The sequence below is a fragment of the Galleria mellonella genome, unplaced genomic scaffold (genome assembly GCF_026898425.1).
Source record: "Galleria mellonella isolate WM207_F2 unplaced genomic scaffold, CSIRO_AGI_GalMel_v1 utg173, whole genome shotgun sequence".
In the NCBI taxonomy this organism is placed as follows: domain Eukaryota; kingdom Metazoa; phylum Arthropoda; class Insecta; order Lepidoptera; family Pyralidae; genus Galleria; species Galleria mellonella.
Genome location: NW_026442016.1, coordinates 4,631,036 through 4,655,263, shown reverse-complemented (window position 1 = coordinate 4,655,263; position 24,228 = coordinate 4,631,036). Strand labels below are relative to the sequence as shown.

General features: G+C 36.0%; 1 protein-coding gene across 6 annotated transcripts in view; it reads right to left on the bottom strand.

Annotated features, from left to right (window-relative positions):
• The window catches only part of LOC113515708 (guanine nucleotide-binding protein G(q) subunit alpha), a 29,417-nt gene extending 8,726 nt beyond the window's left edge, over window positions 1-20,691 (bottom strand). For 2 of the 6 annotated variants that reach the window (XM_031909998.2, XM_052893388.1), the window contains exons 1-6: window positions 20,071-20,230; window positions 19,798-20,001; window positions 13,055-13,239; window positions 5,958-6,112; window positions 4,397-4,525; window positions 1,217-1,346 (exon numbers count right to left, since the gene is read on the bottom strand). In XM_031909998.2, coding sequence (XP_031765858.1) covers window positions 1,217-1,346; window positions 4,397-4,525; window positions 5,958-6,112; window positions 13,055-13,239; window positions 19,798-19,915 — 717 coding nt within the window. In that variant the 5' untranslated portion in view covers window positions 19,916-20,001; window positions 20,071-20,230. Of the gene's footprint in view, window positions 1-1,216; window positions 1,347-3,919; window positions 4,049-4,396; window positions 4,526-5,957; window positions 6,113-13,054; window positions 13,240-19,797; window positions 20,002-20,070; window positions 20,231-20,469 lie in introns of those variants that run through there. The other 4 variants (XM_052893389.1, XM_052893387.1, XM_052893391.1 and 1 more) reach the window with 3 other exon arrangements.
• Between the last annotated feature and the right edge of the window lie 3,537 nt (window positions 20,692-24,228).

The following is a 24,228-nucleotide window of genomic DNA, read 5'->3' as shown; positions in this document are numbered from 1 at the left end:
AAGTTACAATACTCAGAATAGCAAACAAGCTAACAGCTCACTTCACAGAAGTGGTAAATGTTGTCTATAGACATGAACAGCACCATAGACATTACAAAATATACACACTGACATGCTCATGAGAACTAGGGTGTCTAATACCTCCAAACCCAGTAATTACATTGTTATAGCATAGCCTTCAAACTGAAACTGCCGTTTCACGGCAGAAATATCAGTGCGACAGAAAAAGTCATACAGACGAGATCGTACAATCCTTTCCCTCCCTTTCATTAACCTCTAACGATGAGTTGACCTGAGTCTTTATCCGTATTAATTAGTATATAAAGTATCCTACATGCTAAGTTAGGATATAATCTACCTGTGTAATAAATTTCATTCAAGCCTGTTTTAGTTTTTGCGTGAAAGAATAACAAGGATCCCATCCATCGTTATAAACTTTTGAGTTTATAATATTATTGAAATGTAAGTTCAAATATTAAAAAAATATTATACAAATGATTTTTTACATATTCACACTCTCACATAGGCTGTATTTAAAGAATCTTTATTCATTATATTCATTACCAGCGGTTTCACGCATGTGAATCAGAATATAAAATATTCTATGTGTTAAGTTATGATACATAAATCAGGTGAGCCGTCAGCTTATTTGCCATTCTAGGTTGCATTGCATTGGTTGCATAAAAAATTTACCTATGTACCAAATTTCACTAAAATCCGTTCGAATTTCACTAAATAGCTATTGAGTGAAAGAGTAAAAAACTTTCATCCATTCATTGTTACAAACTTTCTTATTTATAACAGTATGGGACTATTTTAAAGTCCATCTGATAAAAAGTGGTAATTGTCGCCTATATTATTCTAATAGTCAACAACTAGGCTATTCTGTAAAGATTCGCATTAATATTATAACTTACTTCACTTTAGCTTTCACCAAAATTTTCACTTTATATGTGTAATCTTTCGAAATGGCAATTATAGTGATATGAGTTTGGAAAATTAAAATGAGTACCTAAAAATGGTAATTCATTGAATCTAGTTTACCATATAACCACCTTAACAAAATGGTGCTGTCATCGTTTTTACTTCTATATAGAATACCAAATATAAATCACTAGTGGATCAGCTAGTGAAATTAGAGCTTATTTTTAAAGAATAGCCCTACACAATTTATAATATATATCGTTATTGCATAATAAATAAATTGGATAATTACCTCATTTTCAGACTCGAATAAAATTTGATCATATTCACTAAGAGCTACTAAGAATATGATAGATGTGACATTTTCAAAACAGTGAATCCACTTCCTTCGCTCGGATCTTTGGCCCCCGACGTCCACCATCCTGTTAAATAATAGAAAAATAATTACCCTATTACACAAAGCGTTTAAATGTTGTAATTATCAATATCTCTGTAGCTTCATGCTATCATGCCAGCTCCTTTTTGGAGTAGGCAGAGGAAATGAACTGCTAAGTTTTCATTCATACATACATCTATTATTGCTTATATATTTATCCACTTTCATAACTCATTTCATTCACGATAATTTTGGAATATTACAGTACAATGTTGCATATTATATGCTTGACAGAAAATAGTACATACATGAATCAAATAATTGTACAAGGCGGTCGAAAACAAAGGTGTATATTAAAAATATATTTTAAAAAACATATTTTAATTGTTAAATGGAATTACAACTAAAACAGTAAAAATTTTGTTATTAAGACTTTTTACGAAAAATAACATTCTATTAGGAAATATAAGCAATCTTAAATTGTATTTGCGACCACCTTATATAAGCTCAATAAGATAAGGGTAGGATGGAGTGCATTTTTCGTTAAAAAAGGATTATGTTGGTCTATTATTAAGCATTATTTACATTTAGTATTATACTATATTTTAAATATGTTAATGCATTACTGTGTTAAAACAATATGATAAATTAAACCAAAATAATAACAATTCTCCTAATAAATCAAAGTTATTCACAGTAAAATGATACAGCAAAATGATCAATAATTTAATTGATTTTTCATATTATTTCATGTTACAGCATAAATATAATAAACAATATTGTTATTAACATTGATATTCTCCGAACCACAAATTTTGGGACATGTCAATTAAATTATTGTCCTATACCTACATCACCTTTATTATTTTAATTCAATAAGATCAATCAGTATAAACAATAAGAAAAAAAGGGAAGCAATTAAGACTTAGCTTGAGAACATAGAAAGCAAAATATTCATATAATGGCAATAAATAAACAATGTATGTACTTAAATATAATTAAAACTAATGCAATAATAAGCAGCAAAATATTAAGCGATTTATTTCAATCATTAATAATACAGAAAGGAGAGCGACAGAATAAAAAAAAATTGTAATAACTAGCAATATACATACAGTAGGCCCCCGTATATGCGAAGATGAATATTCGCGACGTTTATAGACTGGAGAATTGACTTGTTTCGTGAGAAAAATGGGATTTTGACTCAGTGGAAGGTGTAGTGTAAAAATAACACCATATATTTGGAGTCAACTCTTACTATTGGTAGCATCAGAATTCTATACCAGATACAAATATCTTAGGAAGGTCAGTGCTAAAGACACTTCAATGTGATATGCTCCTTCGGCTAACTTACGTCAGACGAATATGACTGTGAACTAAAGACACTATTATGAGTCTAAGCTCAGCGTAATCTTGACTCCATTACAAGTATATAGTGTGCGGGTTTAATCTTAGATATGATCAACGACCGTACGATCATACAGCCGTTGTTCATTTCTATTCTTTGCTACTTAGGTAATGTGCAAGTGGGTATTCTTTTGCCAGGCATTACCTGAAAATATTGTGTCGTTTATTATCGGCAAACCCCCATATCCGCGGAAGACAGCAGAAAGGAACCCCCGCGGATACGGGGGTCCTACTGTATAAAGACAGAATAACAGATAAATTCCATCATAGAAGACAAAAATTGTAACAAAACTAATTGCATGAAACTCCAAAGATTCAAAAGACTAGAGAAATGATATGAGCGTTACAAAATAACATATAAGAAGAGTAAACTAAGAACTATATATCTAGCAAAAAAATAATAATATTATGTTAGTATCCAATATTGTTCTAGTATTAGGCACACATTTTAAACTACAGCGAGCAGAATAAGCAATGTATATATAATTTGTTAGTTTTTTAAACCACTAAAATAAGAAATATATTAATGGTCTTCCGGATAGTGGTAACCATTGCTTATAGACATAACCATGGATATCACGAAACTATGCCATTCATAATACTCCTCATTGGTCGCTACTCGTCAAACCAAAAGAACTTTTTAATTTTTATAATTTTCTTTGTTATTATTACAAGATTTGCATATAGTTTTTAATTTTATAGTATACAATAATTAGGTAATTTGATAAGAGAGAGAAAAAAAGTACTCAGGCTAGTATAACATAACAGACATTATAAACAGTCTAGCTCAAGATTGCTTCAATCGAAAGGAAATCGCTTCGTAGAATTGTTTACATCGTAGTAACAGACGTTGAATACATGGTAAGTTGTTAAAAATATATTTATATTGTACAAATTCTTAACACACTAATAGATGTGTTAAAACGTATTATTTGGTCAATATAATAATTATTTATTAATATATGGCAGGCACAACATCAAATCCCGACACATTAACATCGATAATTTCATAAATGTTGTTGAGTATACCGAACATAATACGAATACAAGTGCATTAGGTATATTGGGATATCTAGCACACCGCTTTGGAATTCCCGATAATGGAAAAGGAAACTACGATTGTGGGGTCGTGAGTAAAACCATTACGTGTCAAACAGTTAGTAGTTTCAATAAACACTACGGGGAGAGATCACGCGGGGTGACAAACGTTACCTAAATATGATTCCGTCTAGATCAAAGGGATACTCAAGAATGCCCGTAGTTGGCTGTCGAGCTCGGAGGATATCCTGTTCGGTAGGAAGATAGTCGTCCTTCTCAATTCTTGCCAGATCGCTTAGATAACTGAAAAACCATTCCATGCAAATCTAATAACTAAGCCAGTGTTATGCATGCAAACGTAGAGAACTCACCAAATTAATTTATTTGTAAATAACCGTGTCATCTCAGTGTTTTGTTGAGTAATGTAACAGAACACTGAGATGTTTTTCGTTTAAATAAACATGTTATTAGGTATATGATTTGATTGGTTACGCCGAGGTAATAGAATAAGAGGATCAACATAGGTAAGTTCTCAAACATAGACACAAAAAGAAAAAAAAACACATAACACGAAACACAAGAGTCCCCATCGCTGTATGATAAACATGCGGCTCGAAGCGAGTCATGCGGCATTAAACCAACGTGTTTTACCTAAATCGTATCTCCTCCAAATCAAATGGGTATTCTATAATGCCCGTTGTGGGGACTCTCACACGGAGGATGTCCTGTTCGGTTGGTAAGTAATTGGGCGCCGCCACGCGGTCGATCTCCTGCAAGTAGCTATAGAAAACACTTTTCTCAGTTTCCGGACCATAAAAGCAAGTGGATACTGCACGCCAATCAAAAGAACACGATTTATGAGCGTTGCTCTGTTAACTGGGACGTAAAGCATATGTTTTATCACAGTGGCGTCAATTGCGCTTTGATATGTCACTGTTTGCCGTTTGCAATTCTCTATTTTAAGATATCTGATTTTGATGTTTAACATAAAAAAGAACTAGTACAGATGTTTTGGATAGTATTTTCAACAACAGAAGCAACAATAGTAGGGTTCATAAACAAAATTTTTTAATGTGGCTTCCTAACAAATAAAACGTTTAATGATTGCCACTAGCGGGCATGGATTTGAAACAAAAGGGGAATAGAGCCCATTATTATCACGTTACCAGGCGCCAGGCGGTTTGATGTAGTTTTGTTCCTGCAGTGATTTTAAAAATGAAATAAATAAAAATTAGCTCACATCTAAATTTCCAGATGGGGTAGTCAGAGGTTTATTACCATGTCGGTTAGGTTTGTTCTGAATTTTATTCCAGCAGTGGTTTTAAAAATCAATTAAGTGAATATATATACTCAAACTGCAATACGCGATGGGGTAGTCAGAGAGTAGTCATTACTCTACTTTTAAGAGTGACGTAAGATTCGTATTGTGCGCAATCCGCCGAAGATAATTAAATTTCAAGTGGCAGACGGCGGCTACCAGTGACCCCCGGTATTTTTTATTATTAAAATTTTGATATTATCAGACACGCAATTTTTGATGTTAAACCTTTTTGTTGTGTAAGTTTTAACAAATATAAACTATATAATAATTATAATTTGTAATAAATATAAATTTAAATGATAAAACAATGTGGAGTCAATCCACTTAGCTTATTAATTTCCATATCATTTTGCCTCACCATTATTTATATTAGGAGGATTACCTACATACGAGTTCGATTGATTACTCATGAATACATGCCAGAATACAATACCGCGTGTGCCGTTGGTGAGGTAATCGTTATATTGCCCATTTGATTTATTAATAATGTTTTCTAAACTTGCCATGTCGGTAACTAATAATGATAACATGATTTTACTTAGCGGCAGACACCAGTACAATCTCTGTTCGGGCCATTTATATGATATATTACTTTGTATTAGATAATAAAAAAATATTAATCAAGTAACCCCTGACTTGATCAATACCCTAACTTTATAAATATTTTTTACCGTCTACATTTAAGTAGTTACATAGAATAAAATAAAAAAAAAAAATATATTTCATTTATTTTGACATAAATATAAGTAAAAAGGAAAACTAAAAATATGTGTGTATAAAAAACAATTTTCCTACAAAATTTTTTCTTCTTATTATAAAACGAAATCGGCACCAGAATATAGCACGGTTTACCAAAATAAATATACTCGAAATATGGTTAGTGACACTTACTATTTGGCTGAATCGGTGAGCTGGTACTCTCGCCTGCGATCGTAACACTCTTGTATGCCGGAGTCGGACCATAGCGCCTTGATTGCCTCCACGTATGGGCTTTCGAATGTTGTTACACTCTCAAAGTCAATCGATGATATCAACTCCGCCTTTTCCTGTAATTTGTAAGACGATTGTGTTGGAAAGATATATTTTAAAAATTAAATATAAATACGTTCATAACTGTATTCCTTTATGAGGTATATTAGGATTAAGGAAGAGGGTTACCTAATAATATAGCCAAGCGCTCTTTTTGCAGCTGCTTCTTGTAAATTGATGCATGAACTGACTTTAATCTCATCTATTATCCCTACTAGTATTTCGCTAACGGTTACTCTATTGGTAATCATTAGCGTAGTATTAGATAGGCGGGGTTACGAATCCATTTTCATTCATAACAAATATGGGGTACTATGTGATATAGTTTATCAATAGGGTTTAAAGATGTGAAAATTTAATGATGATACTTAAACATGATTTGAATGAAACTTGGTACACACGTGGACCATTTTCGAGATTGGATGTTAACGCATTGATTACTTTTTATTTTATTCTACAGTTCATAAATTTGAGACAATAACTCCTAAATATTTGTCTATGCCTATTTTTTTAACAAAGTACCCCAAATTTCGTATGGGCTGCATTGTTACTTCGACAATGTTAAGCTATTCATAGAGCGGGAGGTTTCCACTTCATGTTAACGTTATTGAATTTGTAACCCAACAAAATTAAAGAAAGGAATCGATTTTATAAAAAAATTGTTTCAATATATAAAAATTGTTTAAATGGGTTTAAACTCATAAAATATATTACATGTATAAACAACACACTCTATGATTCGATAGAATATTGTTATATACAGATAAATGCTATCTAATAATAATTCTATTGGCATGTTTATGAGGAAAATATGGCAATTATGGAATTAGCATCAGCTGTGTATAATTTGTAAATGCCATTAGCTCACTACACTCCTATGTAATTTAGTTGCGGTTTCAAATTCCCCATTCCGTGTTAAAACATGTAGTTTTTTTGGAAGCTTGGCGCAGTGACTGACTGTACCCATTTAGATACCAGTCGTCAATTTATTGTCAGCAATTTATTGAGATTCCAAATTTTGTATATATATAATATATATATATATATATATATATATATATATATATATATATATATATATATATATATATATATATATATATATATATATATATATATATATATATGTTCGCGACATTATTTGTATATATCGTAATTTATAGTTGTTAAGTCCCTAGTTAATCGTTTCTGTATTCTGTTATTTTATATAGATTTACATAGATTTAAGATAGTGTAAGTTAAATAAAGTATTCCTTTGCGTGTTGTCGTTATTACCTACGAATAGAAATTGTAACAATAAATAGAATTAAGAAATTGTAAATTGAAATAAAATAAATAAATAGACGCTATAGAGTACCGATCTGAAGAGACACGCGTCTCGTTCATTTTCGCCCCGTCCCGCTCGCACAGATCGCTATCGCGAGTTGGAAACGTTATCGTGCGAGCGGGCGGGTATAAAGATAGGCCGCCTCCCGTCGAGCGGCATTCGCTTCCGGGCAGCGACGCACTACACTCGAGAAGAAATAGGACAAGAAGAAAAAATACTCTCTTCAGACGGTACCGGAGGCTTCAGAATAGTAATCCCTGTGTTTCACTCCAGCCTGAACCAACGCCCCTACAGTCCACGCTCACCGAACGGCAGTCCACACCGCACATCGTGGTCCTTCGAGAAGCCGGATTGCTGGAGGAACACCGTTGGTACATCGAGAAGCCGGATCGCTGGAGGAAGACCATTCTGAAGCCGGATCGCTGAAATGCCGACTACGAGAAACATGAAGTCGTCGCAACAAAAAATCGCCGTCACCGAAGCCACAACGTCCGCCGCCACCACGTCGACTACGGCCGCCGGAACGCTGTCCGTCGCTGCCACGCCGTCCGTTGCTGCCACCACGTCGTCTGCGGCTGTCAGAATGCCTTCTGTCGCTGCCACGTCGTCTACCGCCGCCACCACATCGACTACGAACACGTCCGGCGATACGACGACCACAGGAGCCACGGAGACTACCGAAGCCACAGGAACAACAGAGGAGACAGCAAGGAAGAAGGAACCGAAGCACGGCACGGCACGCACGGTTCGCACCACGGCCTCGCAGAAGAAGAAGGCTCTGGCCAAGGCACGGGAGGAGCTACTTCGAAAGGAGGTGGAATTGGCCGCCGCACGTGTCGCCGCCCTGGAAGCCGAATCAGAGGACGACGAGGAAGTAGAAGACAACGACGCTACCGTCAGAAGAGAACGAACGTCGGATTGGGTTCATCGAAGCACGCTAGCACTCACGATGGAGCCGCATGTACCAGAGATAGAAGAAGTCACCGGCAAGCGTCAGGGGTTCGTCCCATCGAGACCCGTTGAAGAGGATTCGAGAGCGCCGCCGCCACAGCCGAGCAGCGACGCACTTCACCGGGACCACGCACGCCACGTTGACCCACATGCCGCCATTCCTACGATAGCAGCAGCGATGCAGTCGATGAAGAAAGAAGAACCGGTGCTGAAGGTGGGCATCGATTGTAATGAGTTTGCGATCGCCATGCAGATGGCCGCTCGCAACATACTGCCCTCCACAGCGTCAAGAGTCACCGAGTTGCCAGTCTTCAATGGATCGTCGAGCGAGTGGTTACCATGGAAGATGGCCTATGAAGAGAGCGCAAGTCAACTCACAGAACAAGAGAACCTAGCAAGACTGCGCAGAAGCTTGAAGGGGGCCGCAAAGGACGCGGCACGCTCCCTATTCGTCGGGTCTACGACCGCAGAAGAAGTAATGAAGATGTTAGCCGCGAGGTTCGGCCGCCCTGGAGCACTCGTCACAGCCGAACTGAACAAACTCCGCGCGCTACCACGACTCTCGGACAACGCAAGAGACGTCTGCCTCTTCGCAAGCAAGGTGCAGAACGTCGTCGCCACGATCAAGAGTCACTACCTATACAACGAAGAAATAGTGAGAAACGTCACAGAGAAGATGCCGTCGGTACTACGCTTCAAGTACTACGATAACGACCAACCGGAGGGACAACCGGACCTCATAACACTCTCTCAGATCCTGCAAAGGACCGCCGCACGATGTGGAAACTTCGCCCCCGCCGAGGAGATACCGTCCGAAGACCGGCGGGAGTCCGCTCCTAGGAAGACGGCGAAGACATACACGACGCAGGAGAAACCCGCTACACCACCGTGCCCGATGTGTCGACGAGAGGGACACGCTCCATCGGACTGCAAGACGATGAAGGAAGCAGACACATCGGCGAGATGGGAGTTAGCGAAGACTCATAGGCTGTGTTTCCGTTGCCTCAAAGTAAGAAGATTTCGCCACGCCTGCAAGAGCAAGAGATGTGGAGTAGATGAGTGCACGCAGACTCATCACCCTCTGCTGCACACCACGCGACAACAGCCGGAGAATGAAGTAACAACACACGTCGTCGAGGACAAGTTGCAATCACCGCATCGGCAAGGGAAAACGACAAGATCGCGTTCCTGAAGATCCTGCCGATATGGGAACGTGCGACACCTACGCGCTACTGGACGACGGGTCGACTTGCACCATCATCGAGACGACGGTGGCGGAGCGAATCGGTGCTACCGGTCCCACCGCACCATTCTACATGGAAGGTGTGGCCGGGGCGCGGATCAACGCAGCTCAATCGACGCGTGTTCACTTCAAGATCCGCGGGCGGAATTCACAAGAATACACAGTGGGGGCACGGACGATGGACAGACTGCAGTTATCACCGCAGTCGGTACCACGCAGCGTCATCAAGGGCTGTCCACATCTGCGGGACATAGAGAGGGAATTGGTCTACGAAGAGGGCAAACCGACGGTACTGCTGGGGCAAGACAACTGGCACCATTTAGTCAGAAGAGGATCCGACACGCAGCCGGTCGCATCACTCAAAATTGGGATGGGTTGCACGGTACGAGTCGCGGCAGGACAAGACAGCAGGTGCACAGAATCAGCCACATAGTGACGACACATTGAAGAGGAACAATCGATGGAAGAAATGATGAAGCAACATTTCGCGCTCGAATCGCTGGGGATCGCACCGAAGAGGTCTATATGAAGAAGAACGTCGCGCCCTATATCGTCCGTTACCGGCGGGATATATTATGGAAGAAGGACGACCCTGTATATATATACTATATATATAAGAACAGTGGCCGCGTGAAGATATATATATATATATATATATATATAAACTTGTTCGCAGTAGCACGGGTGTTGCAGTTCATCGACCTACCAGTATATCCGAAAAAGAAACAAGAAGAAAGAGAGCGCCGACCCCACTATCGATAGAGAAGACGAAGATATATATAGTCCATATATAGACACACACTACCTAGATACGACTATGGAATACAACAAGAGGCGTTCGGCAACGAAATCGCAGTATTGAAACATAAACAGCTGCCGTCATCCAGTCGACTCATACAGCTGTCGGTCGTCATTTCTGCGACTTCGATCGAGAATAGCGGCCGCCGCCGATTTGTCAGCCGAGCAACGAGAGCCCCCATCGTCGACGGAAACCACGCCTGGGTGCGCCTATATCGCATGGGTGCATCGGAAACTTCACCATAGATCACCACGAACGAGGTGCGACAACACTTGTGGGTGTTGCGCCTATCCGCAGTGAACTGAAGAGGTGTCATTAGCCATCAACTCCACAGAGCAGGTTGGCGCATCATCAACGACCGTTCACGTTCACCGGCCTAGACTAATGACCGTGACAGTTCACCAGAAACGATACGGAGTGCTCTTCAAACGACGCGCGCAGTCCACCTAGAAATCGCCGGCAGCCTCAGCACGGACTCCGCCATAATGGCCCTGCGGCGCTTCATAAGCCGCAGAGGGTGTCCCACTGAGCTATGGTCCGACCAAGGCACCAACCTCAAAGGTGCTGACGTCGAACTGAAGAAAGCAGCCGAGGAAGCCATCCAAGAAGAGTCATCAGTCCATTTCATCCGGTGGCGCTACATTCCCCCGAGCGCACCCTTCATGGGAGGTGCGTGGGAACGGCTTGCGTAGCGTGAAGACCGCACTAGCCGCCACGTTGAACGAGCGGGCCCCCAAGGAAGAGGTCCTCCACACTCTGCTGGTCGAGGTCGAGCACACCCTCAATAGTCGACCGCTAACCCACGTGTCAACATCGGCAGACGACGACAGCGCCCTAACCCCCAATCACTTCATATTGGGCGGTCCATCGCGCGTCCCACTGCCAGGCATTATGCCATAGCTGATTGCTTCTGGAACCGGTGGGTGAAGGAGTACCTACCCGTCACACAAATCAAAATGGATGGTCCTGATAGCTGATGGGACCTTGCCTCGCAACACGTGGCCGCGAGGCGTGGTGGTGGCGACCTAACCAGACGGCGAGATTTGCGGACGAACAAGGGCATCCTGCCCACATCGACATCGAGCGACGCGATTAACTCCAGCTACGAGAGCTGCGGCGGGAGATATATATATATATCGTAATTTATATATATATATATATATATATATATATATATATATATATATATATATATAGAAATTGTAACAATAAATAGAATTAAGAAATTGTAAATTGATAAAATAAATAAATAGACGCTATAGAGTACCGATCTGAAGAGACACGCGTCTCGTTCATTTTCGCCCCGTCCCGCTCGCACAGATCGCTATCGCGATCTTATCGTGCGAGCGGGCGGGTATAAAGATAGGCCCTCCCGTCGAGCGGCATTCGCTTCCGGGCAGCGACGCACTACACTCGAGAAGAAATAGGACGATAAAAGAAAAAATACTCTCTTCAGACGGTACCGGAGGCTTCAGAATAGTAATCCCTGTGTTTCACTCCAGCCTGAACCAACGCCCCTACAGTCCACGCTCACCGAACGGCAGTCCACACCGTTCAATATATATATATATATATATATATATATATATATATATAAGTAAATGCTCAAAACTAGATTTAGCATTGATCAAGCGCGAATCCACCGTTGTGGGTACAATGGGCAGGCCACCTTAATAGACTTGGGACCAAGTACTTTCACGATTTACACATACATATCGATAAAATTATAAAAATTTTCAAGAAAAGAAACAGAAGATTAAATTTTCAATTACAATAAATAATAGCAGTAACCGTCTCAGTAGCTTAGATTCTAATAGCTGAGTGAATCAAATCTACAACAATTTTGACAGTTAACAGTTACACTAACTGGTAATAATGTAATTTAACACATAATGTGACTAGTCAAAAATTATCTTTTTCTGTAAAATTAACTGTTAACAGTTAAAAGTAGAAACATCACAATTTTGATCTTAACCACAAATTTAACCGTTGATAAATTTTAATGCACGTGGCTATTAATGTGACATTGTGATATGCAAATAAACACATATTATAGGTTTATTAATTTACTAGTGTTTGCTATACACTGTACATCTTGGTCAGGGCATCATATATTTTGTAAACATCTGCTTTGTAGGAATTATATGGATCATGAGCGTGTTCATACTTTTACTCGTATTTGGCCGATTTCCGGGTGACTACGACCATAACATTTTTTGAGAGCTGGATTTGGGTTTGTTATTGATATATGATAGTTGCGATGGTTTTTACAATACTTTAGTTTTAGATTTTACTACTGTGTTTTGCCAAATATTTTTATAAAGTTAAAAAGATGAATTAAAAATGCTTATGATTTACTTTGCATTCTGATGAATATATTTGTATTTTGATACAAATATATTCGCAAATGGCAAAAAGGTGAGGTTTATTCTCGGATTAATTAGGTATGTTAACGCTGTTTATCATAAATGGAGAGTTAAATATAACGGTAAACTGATTAAGTCTTTATTTTCAGTGTTAGACAGATTGGAGCTGGCAACCATTGGGGTCTTAAAACATAGGATAATATAGTATTTATATTATTAAACCGCAAGAGCGCGATGTATAAAATTATATTAGAATGTGATATAAATACTCACTACATTGGACGGATTCCCGTATTGTATTTTGAGTAGATCCATAGCGCGTATCATACTTTGCATCGCCATAAAGATGTTCTGATAGACGAGCTTGATAAATCCACGCTTGTCATCGTCGCTGTAGCCGGAGCCGTGGATGATTCTCATCTGCTTGATAAATGTTGACTTGCCTGACTCGCCAGTACCTATTGAATAGAATTGAATCATAAACAAATGCGGAATGAACTTCCTGCCAAAGTTTTCCCTAGAGACTACAGCATGGAATCCATTAAAAAGGGCGTAATACAGTTGACAATCTTGGTGTTGCAGGCGTATACAGTCTACGGTAATCGATTACCATTGTACGGGCCGTATGCTTTGCCACATTAATAGTTTAAAAAATCGTATTAGTTATCTACTGTTGAGTAAGCTAACGGAAACTATGTTCGAATTGAGATGACATGGCAGGAAATAGGTAGACAATTCTATTTTGTTCAATAACGAGTTTATGTGGTGAGTTCAGTAAGTACCTACTTAATAAGTAAAACAATCATCATCATATTAGCTGTTAATTGATCACTGCTGAACATAGGCCTTATCCATACCACTGGAGAGGTTTTGCCAGTAGTTATCACGTATGGCAGGCGGATTGGTAAACCGCAGTTTGGTTTTGGCGATGTTTTAAGAGGGAAGTTGCACCCATCCTTCGACTATTTAGTTCTCATAATCGCCTTTTACGACGCCCACGGGAAAGAATAGGGTGGTCCATTTCATGTCGGGACCGTACGGAAATAAAACAATATGCATTACTTAATATTGGTGTTATGGAGAAGACAGCATTTGACTTTTTTCTATTGAATAAAATATAATTTGTGAACCAAAAATATTCGGTATTACTGGTTTATATTTTCCTCTATTTTATTCTCTACCCCTCCTAAATAATATATTTTTATTTAGCAACTATGACAGTTTTATTAGTATTAGTTTATCAGCAAATATTAAATAATAAATAAATTTAAAATAAAACTAGCTGGTAGTAGGTGAAGCAAAAATTTTAAAATATACATGTATATCCAACATATGGGCGGTATGCTTGTTTATTACTTTAGTAATATAAAATTACGACTGTGTTCTACAAAAAATGAACTTCATTTATGGCAAAACAAGTTACTTTGATTTCAAAACTAAATACTGATCTGATTTTGATGAAATTAGTTTGATGAAAAGGGAACAATCTGTAAGTATATCCTTTCAGATAAAAAAATAATTTTCCAAATCGGTTTACAACCCACGGAGTTATAAAGTATCAAACAAAAAAAAAATTTTCTTTAGTTTCCAGTTCTTCCAGTTTTATAAACAAATGAACTTTGGCCTATGTTAGTTCTTGCCCAGCTTCAAGCAAATGTATTTGTATAACTGTGTTTCAATTGTAAGGATATGATTTATCATCATCACCATATAAGGCGTTAACTGTTTTGCCAGTAGTTGCTACGCTGCAGGCAGACAGGCGTGGCAGGCAGGTTGGCAACCGCAGTTAGGTTTTGGTGATGTCTTAAGAGGGACGCTGTTGCCCATCCCTCGAACATTATATTCCCTTAGTTGCCTCTTTCAACACCCACGGGAAAGGAATATTATTACTAATAAGCATTCTATACCGGGACCACATGCATGGAAAGGATTATGAGGTGGAAATTAGAGGATATCCACAGAAGATAATCTTTGGGCGTAGCGATGCATGAATAGGAGGCGACACAGTGTAATCTATGTTTCCATGTTTATCCTGTAGAAATGTGTATAAGATGAGATACCTAATGATGGGTATAAGGTACATATTAAATATTCATTATTTATCACAAGAAGGTACAGAAACAGTACGAATATGATTATAAATCTGCGCTCTTATGTAAAACGTTTATTATCGGTCAGTCAGAAAATTCCAATTTTAGAAATTGATAAGTACACGGAAGTGACTCATACAGTTAGGATCGGGACGCTATCAAAAGCAATACAAACTAGAGGAACCGCGTGCCCCTTAGGGTCGATAACAGGTTTTATAGATTAGACAAATTATTGGAAAACTAATCCGTTATGCATAAATGTACGATACTATATTATATTTATTTATTAATTATGCTCATCACAAGTTTGGTGTCAGTTATGGCAGCAATGCGTGATAGTTGCCAGAATATAACAGGTTGATTCGGTTCTTTGATTTGTCCATTGTTCAAAGGTGAAAGTGTACTTTTAGTGGCAACACTCGCTGCTAGTTCACGTTCACGATTAAACTTAGATGAATTGCAGCTAGTGTCATATGGAATATTTACCATAATAGGTACGTTGCAATGTTAAATCCCACAGAGCTAGCACGCACGTAGAATATGTCACTGTGACAATTTCATCACTCTTATCAAGTTCATGGGCATGTATTTAAGTACGTGCACATTACGAAGTGACAAATTCCCATACGTAAAGTTGATAGATCACAATTTCAAATGTTACCTGAGTATGGATAGCTATGAAGATAAGCCTTGTTGCTAGCTTGAGCTTTGCTGAAAGCGTAGGATTGAAATTGATGAAACCTAATTAGCTAAACTATCAAAGTATAATCCGATCTCTCTATTAATAATTTTGATATGAATCAAAATGATTAATAGATGAAGAATTCTAAAAATTCGGGATTTCAATAAAGTTGATTGCAGACAGTTGTAAAACAAAAAGCGTAACCAATCTTCCTGCTTCTATTTTACTAACGTAATAAAATTGAAACAAGACACAGATATTGTAGTTATATGGAAGATATTTAAGAAAAAATAATATGAGGGGCCTTAATAAGACAATTAGATGTTAAAACAATATTTTTTAGAAATTTTGTCTGTCTCTGTGTTTTTTTTTTTTTCCGGTTTCATGCAAAAATCGAATAGACCAAATTTAATGCAGCTTTTATAGTTGTGTCCCTGAAGGTCTAATTTAAAATATGGTGTATGTTTCATTTTAATCGGGCACCTAGAAGTATACTAATGTTTTATACAGATTTCATTGGTTTTCCTACTTCCGAAATACACGCGTACGAAGTAGTGAGCAAAAAGCTAATTTCTTCTATATTTTCAGATGTATGTAAATCCATATAATACACTATAACCTAATGTGGCCCAAAAGGACAAAAAACTATTCGTTGAACAAAGAATGAAAACTGTTACATTGTTTTCATATTATTTTTAAATGCCCATAATAATCCGTTGAAGGTTTTCAGAGAAAGAAAAAAAAAAAAACAAAATTTGTTTAGTAAGTTGAAAATATATCATTATATTTTTTGTATGAATTTTCTTTTTATTGTTAGACAGGCAAATGAGCAGACGGTCTACCTGATGAAAAAGGACTACAGTCGCCCATGAACATCTGCAATACAAGAGGAGTTGCTTGTGCGTTACCGAACTTTTAAATGTTTCTGGTACATTTTTTGATAATATATATTATATAGTAAACGGAAAACTGAAGACGGGACCTCATTCTTTTAATGACTGATTCTGTTTCGTTTCATGCGTTATATTTTTCAAATTTCAAATAATTTTATGAAATGCAGAATAAAGGTCATATACACTCATATAAACTGTACAAAATGCTACAAAAGGCATTTTTACCAGTTGATCTCAATGCTAACAAAATACCACTAAAGAACGCTTTCTACCATTTGTTCCTTACTCTATGGTAACACGGTAGACGGAAGGAAACATTGAAACTGTACGGAAGTTGCAACGATTCAAAAAATCTACGATATATAGAAAGTGTTTATGGAGATATCCATGAGAATTATACGAGTTTGTGTGAGTTTTAACGCGTGGTATGTAGATTTATACACGGCCTAGTGCTTGGTATCATTGCGCTTGTCTATGCGCAAGTCCGAAATGGTTGTCTTTAAAAACAAGTGAGGATTGCGCATAAAACTATACAAGACAAGGCATGCGCGATAGGCGCCACCTCTGTGTGAACATGTGTTTATTTTATATATATCTTTGGGCTATTATCACAACCTGTAGATCTGTAGTCTTGTTAGAAATTTTAGGATAATTGAAAGGCGGACTTTTTACTGGCAGATAAAAATTAAAGAATGCTGTTTATCTGCTTATGATGAAGAGTGTATTCCTTGCCCATTCTCCACAGCTGAAATTGCATTCCGAACTAAATGGTAGATTCATAAAAAAGACGATTCAAAAATGTTTATGGTTACTATTAAGTTTACTTGAATAAAAAAAATATTTTTTTTTTTAATGTGTATTCTTAAAGGGAGATATTTTATTGTGCTCGAATGGAATATAAGAACATACAAAGTAGAGTGGTAATTTTTTCATTCATTTGGCAAAATCTGCAAAGATTAATTGGGTTTAGTGTTAGCTGTAGTGTATAGTGAAGTAATGTAAATAATAAGGGTATTTATTACATAGAAAAATAATATATGATTATAATTTTTTACACATTCCATGTACTTGTATTAAAATATACATAAATAAATATATTACTTCAAACTATAAAAATAATAAATCAAAAAAATAAATATAATAAATAAAAAATAATCTTACTTCTGTTTATGTTATGTTACAGTGTTTGAATTTTATGTACACATAAAACAATGAACTCTATCAAATTAAAAAGTGACAACAATAAATATTAATTTTAGAACATATATTGTTTTAAATTTATCATACGAAATGATAAAAAATATTTTATCACCATAGAATATGTTATTGATCTTTTCACATGTATTTCATTTTATAAATATATAGAAAATGCTTACAATTATATTCTTAGGTGAGGTAGGCAGAGACATTGGGAAGATTGTTAACATTTTGGTTAACATGGGATTTGGTTTGTCTAAATTTCACTGGACAAATTTAAATCCACCAAAATATGTGGCAACTAACACTTTCTCACTGCTATGTAAATTCAAACTTTCACACTCATAATATTATTAGAAATTAGTACCTACCTACAGAGCAGTTTCTATTGTACTGTACTGTACAATTGTTGATTGTTGTTCCTCTAACATCAATCAATAGTTGTCAAAATGGTTTAAAACACTATATACAAATATGTACTAGTTAATATTCATTCATGCAATTGAAAAACTTTCTTGGGAGATTGAAAATAATTTTCAAACCATTCATATTAAATTTGGTTACATTATGATATGGTTTAAATACACAAAGCATTATATGTGCAGTGCAAATAAGGCATATTATATCTCTCTTTATATTTTTTTCATTTAATAAAATAAAGAAACATAAAATAATATAAATAGCAAATTTATTTATATTCATACAATTATATATATAAAAAAAAAACAATTATATTAAGATATACAAGTACATGGACAATGAGGAGTATTAACTTTTAGACTTTCGCATTGCATGGTTTATGATTAGTACTCATGACCATAGCTAGTGTAAACTGATCCAAACATCAAGAGAATCAAGGAAAATTATCATAGTTTATTGAAATTATTACATTAAATTTCATCTCTTACAAATCATGGAAAGTAATATTCATGAAATATCTAGATGCTCTATAGAACCTAGATGTGTTAAATCAATATGCATTCTAATAAATGGTAATAATAAATAAAATATCTTTAAGCTATTAATTTTAATTTTGAATATTGTTAAATTTCAAACAATGCAAGGCAATGTTATCAAATCTATGCAAATCTTCGTATCCTTACTGCATTGCCAAATAAATTTTACTAAATAATATATTGTCACTGGGGGCAGTTAGGTTAAAAGTTTGGTTAGTTTATGACTGAAGAGTCTTCTTTTCATTTAAGAGTTTCCTCTTGTCGGTGCAACTAATTCATGCATCTTCCTCCAACCAGTTCTATCCCAGGCCATATCCTTAACCTCCTTATTCGATAAGACACCTAGTGTTTCTTTTATCTGTCTCATATAGTTATCTGACCAGTTTAGACTAGTCATAATGTAAAGTTTATAAAGAATTTATGATCACTTAACTAATGTCTTATCTATTTTTGCTATGAAGAAAGAATATGTGAGCCATGATGTGAGTCTGTCTGAAGGATATGTAATACACACTACTCTTCAGAAATATCAAATATTATTGGAATATATATTTATATTTAATGTCTGTCTGTGATATTGTTTATCTATATGTCTAGATATTTAGACAGTTAATAATTTCCATGAGCATCCCTAAAATATATTTCTACTAACAATATTACTCACTACAGTTGCAGCATCTATTTATATCCATATTTATGATAATACAATATATAAATAAATTGTATTAGGGTGCAAGTAAATGGTCAACTTTTTTGGTATTCTCAATATAAAATAAATAAAAATTCACATTGATATTCCCATTAATATCAATAAACAGAGGTCTGAACCACACCAAAATTTTAATTATTTATGAGATAGTAACTATATATATATATAGTATTTGTTGTATATTTTAAATCAGAATATAATGGAACCAATTGGATATTTAATGAGATGCTTATCTTTCTTATCAAGAATAAAATAAATCTGATACTATTTAAGATATAGATATATAATATATATTACTATCTTATCAATGGCAAAACTATTTCTTAATAAAAGTTGTCAATCAGATAAACCATCTTCAATTAAATAGAAATATTTCATAGGGTAACATTTTATAAAGTTGTTACTAACCTCTCACTGACATTAGAACATTAATATGAGGTTATATATATATGTAAAGCTTAAATGCATAGAAAGGTGGTGTAAACTTACCGAGCAGGAGCAGTTTGAGTTCTCTCCTGGCATCTCTTTTGTCCTTTCGGAGTTGCCGCTCTATCTCTTGATTGATTCTTTTCTGTTCTTTGGCTTCTTCTGACATGCAGCACTCCATGATTCCTCAGAGCGGAGGGCCGCAAACTGTCCTCGAGCGCGGAGCCCTGTCCTTTCGGCAGGCCTTTCAACCGAGGCACACCACTCCTAGAAATGACATTATTATTACACTCACATTTCACGATAGTTCACGATATAATTCACTGTATCACGTACCAACGCGACGACGCGCGAACAATCATCCGAACTAGAAACTGTTAAATACTAAAACCGACAATCCGGCGGTCACTGGGTGTGGTGACTTATGATCGGTCATATACATAAACGCTTCTGTCAACTGCCGACATAAACACTTCGGAATCCGCTTATATACGACCGTGGAACCTTGCAAAGTGATCGTATAATCTTGTTAAAGTAACTAGATTCAAGAAACCTATGGCTATTCACCACACGTGTTTATTAATAAGATTAAAACTGTGAGCAAACAGCGGATTGATGATACCTAGGTAATCTACTGATAACTAGAACGGCCTATGTCTAGGTTACGATGGATTTGTCAGGGCTCATTACACCAAAAAACAGGCACTGTAGTTACATTTTTAACCTGTTACGTACCCAAATGTATATCCATAGGGCACGATCAACGGTTCCACTTCAATTTATTGCACTAACCACGATTAATCACTCAAGTCATACAACGTCCGCCTCTCAATATGGCGCTGGGAGATTTCGGGCGATGGATGTTCTGCGCGTGCGTTATACGAGTTTTAGCAAATAAAAAAAAAATTAACCGAAATTGTGTGTGGCTTTATAAAACAGATAAAATTATAAAGTAATAATTAAGTACCAAATTTAACTAATCAAATATGAAAATAGCATCAAATTTAATTTTCATGTTCATAAAATAAATGACAGTTTTGAGCTGTCAGTTGTCTTGTCATTCAACCAAAAACGAGAAGTCCGTTGCAAATAATTACTATATTGGATAGTTGCATTTACAGTTGCATGTATAAACATATATTTTTGAATTATTAGACAGTAATATGAATACTCCCATTCACATTGATATATTGCTTTGAAATATCTGTATACTTTTTATTAAATTATGGCTGTATAGCGAGATAACATTGTTCAAGAAATATTTAAAAAACCTTTATATTGTTTATGGTGCTGGTTGTAGGGTTGTATCTACATGGTTATTTTCGTAGACTAAGAATACTGTATCACTATGGCTTGTACTTACTGTAATGAGAATTTATGAATTAGTTCAAAGATTAAACTATTTATTGTGTGATTTCCCATAACATGAAACGCGTGAACAGTCGTGTATGATTGCTAATTATTAAAAAAAAAATTGTTTTATATAACATGGTTTTCTAATCACTAGATAAATTGATTGAAATAGTAATTTAAGTTCCTTAATTGCTCTGGAGAGACAGCATCAATGGTTGCTCGTATGTAACATAAAACCATATAAAACATTTTAAAAATAGAGATTGACATCATAGTATAATTTTTTGTTATCGCAACTGTTTGGTATTCTAATGAAAAACTCCTTTCAATTGCAATATTTTTTATTTTTTTTATATAACCAAATTAACTTTTTGTATTAAAATTATGTACTTTAAAGTGTTTTGGTTCCATTCATGTGTCATTAAACAGCTGTGTTGACCAAAACATATATATATTAAAATCCAAATATAAGCACGCGCTTATGTTTTGGCCAACATAGCCTGTCTCATTAGTGAGATACCTATGGCAGGCAGGCATAAAATTTTTAGAAGCTGAATAAAATATAAGGAATAACATTTGAAAATATCGTGATTAATTCGCCAGGTATTAATTTTACCAAAATGATTTTCTGGGGGGACCGCATGAAGGTTGACCTTTTAGGCTACATTGCTAGCAATGGGATTGCTAAAAAATTGTTAGCAATGGAGACTCATAGACTTAGTATAGCGTATATACTTCATAATCTAAGTTTTTTTTCTAATGATAACGGTATAAGCTGGCGGAGCACCAGTGTGGGACGATAGGTGAAAATGAAAAGACAGGTCAGTTAGCCCATCGTGATGAATACACCTAGAATTCAGCACGATAGTTTCCAGGGGGTATCACTTGGGGGTCGATCTGCCAGGGTATATTGCTAGCAATGGGTCTGGAAGTTCGCATTACTAATAATCCCTTCCCCCTAGTGACGATTAGTAGTTCCATTGCTCGCAATATACCCTGTCAAGTTCACCCCCGCGCGGTACAATCGGTTAAATCCAGGGGTTGTAGGGGGAGGGGGGTGTTTACCATGAAATAAAATTCTGAATTATCGAGCTAAATTTCGTGTTTTCGTTCATGCCGAAATCGGTCCAGTAAATGGACCTTAACATTTTGTTCGTCATAAATTCTATCATAAAAGTCCAAATGAATGATATTTTAACAGTTTTAATATGTAAATAATTTATGTAATAAAAAAATTAATTTGTTTTTCATTTGGCGACAAAATTTCCCAAAACATTTCACAGTAGACCCTCTACATTTGTCAAGATGGGTTGATATTTCTACAGCCGATATTATTAATATAATAGTACAGCCGATATTATAGTTTAATTAGTAATACCACAGATAATATAATACTATACTAGTATCTAGTAATAGTGGATTATTTATATTTACTCTATTACGGCAATGAGATATTTTTTAGTACGTGATATCAATTTGAAAAATTTTCTTTTATGAATATTGTTATTTTATTACTAATACGTGAACATAGTATTAATTTTTTTCATTAATGTAGGTATTTGTAGACTTCTAGTTTGAGTCCTATTTCGAGATAAAACTTTGGATCTGTTTCTAAGGGCGTAAGTTCTCTTATTTGGGATAATACATTGTTTTTGCAGTGAGATCTTACTGAAGTATGTATCTTTTCAACTGTTAATTGTCTGTTGTTTAACACAAGTTTATCTCTTAAAGACTTCGTCCGCCTACATTCATTAATTCCCAGCAACATATTTGAAATGATCTCTTCATCTAGTTTAGGGTAAAGAGGTTTCTTCAGGGTTGGCAATGCACGCGTAATACCTCTGGTATTGCAGGTGTTCATAGGTAACGGTAACCACTTACCATCAGGTGGGCCGTATGCTTGTTTGCCACCTCAGTGGTATAAAAAAAATTAGGTCATCCTACACTACATTTGTGCTTTGATTCCTTCTTGTTTATCGTCGATTGTTCGTGTTATATGACTACTTCAATTGTTCGCAGATTTTTTTAACTATATTGGTCACTTAAACTTTTTTGAGTAATTTTTCACTTCGGATTTTATCACGTACACGTAAAGAAGTTGGCCGTGGGATCTCGTTTAGAATTGGCCATCCCTTTCTTTCTTGTCGTAAAAGGTGACTAAGGAAACTTAATGGTAGAGGGATGGGCAGCAGCGTCCGTCTTTAAACATCTCTAAAAGCCTAATTACGGTTGCTATGTTATTATGTTGCTTATGGGGAAGGCTTATGTTCAGCAGTAGACAGTTAATAGCTGAAATGATAAATGATGACGACATGTAGAGAAACACCAGCTGATGATATGATACATCACAGATGAGCATGTAGTATGTAGCAATCGAGTAATCATCGGTGAAAAAAACAGAGACTGTTGATATGTGCAAGTTATTTAATTTATATAATAGCTTAGGTATTTATAATTAGGTATGGTAGGAAACCATTCAAGTTGAACCGTACAATGTCGCGTGCATGTCCTAGACATGGGATTAGCCTTGAAAAAAGTATTATAGTAGTGTTGCTTAAACAGACTTAGAACAACCAACATGTTATTTTAGAAATCAAATATAAGTATTAATTTTATATGCTGATGTGAATATTTTTCCGAACATATTTGAATTTAACGTGATCGAAGATGTATGCAGTCCTGTTGGAATAATTCAGTTAAATTAAGTTAATGATGTTTTCCATTATCCGTAAGTTAGCTGGAAGTATAAGCAGTTGTGTAGATACCATGAAGTAAGTCACCTGTATAATGTCCAGATTGGTGGCGGCGTGGTTGACACGGTCTTTGAAATTCCTATAATATGGTTGAATTGTGTTTAACAAGATGGCTGGCTCCTCTGTTACATTGATTGGTCTGTTTAAAAGTACGTATTTTCATTGTTTGTAAAGATTTTATGAATACGACGTATGTGATACTCATTAAATGTAATCTGTTTTTTTTTAATTTTTAGAACTCAACATTTGTTTGAAAAAAATTAACAGTTTAGTTTCTTGCATGTTCTTGTAAGTAGATGAACCTGGTGCTCATTCAGAACATAATATTTCATCTGAATTATTCGATAACCCTGGATTTTCTCCTGAGTTATGTGATTATAAGTTGCAG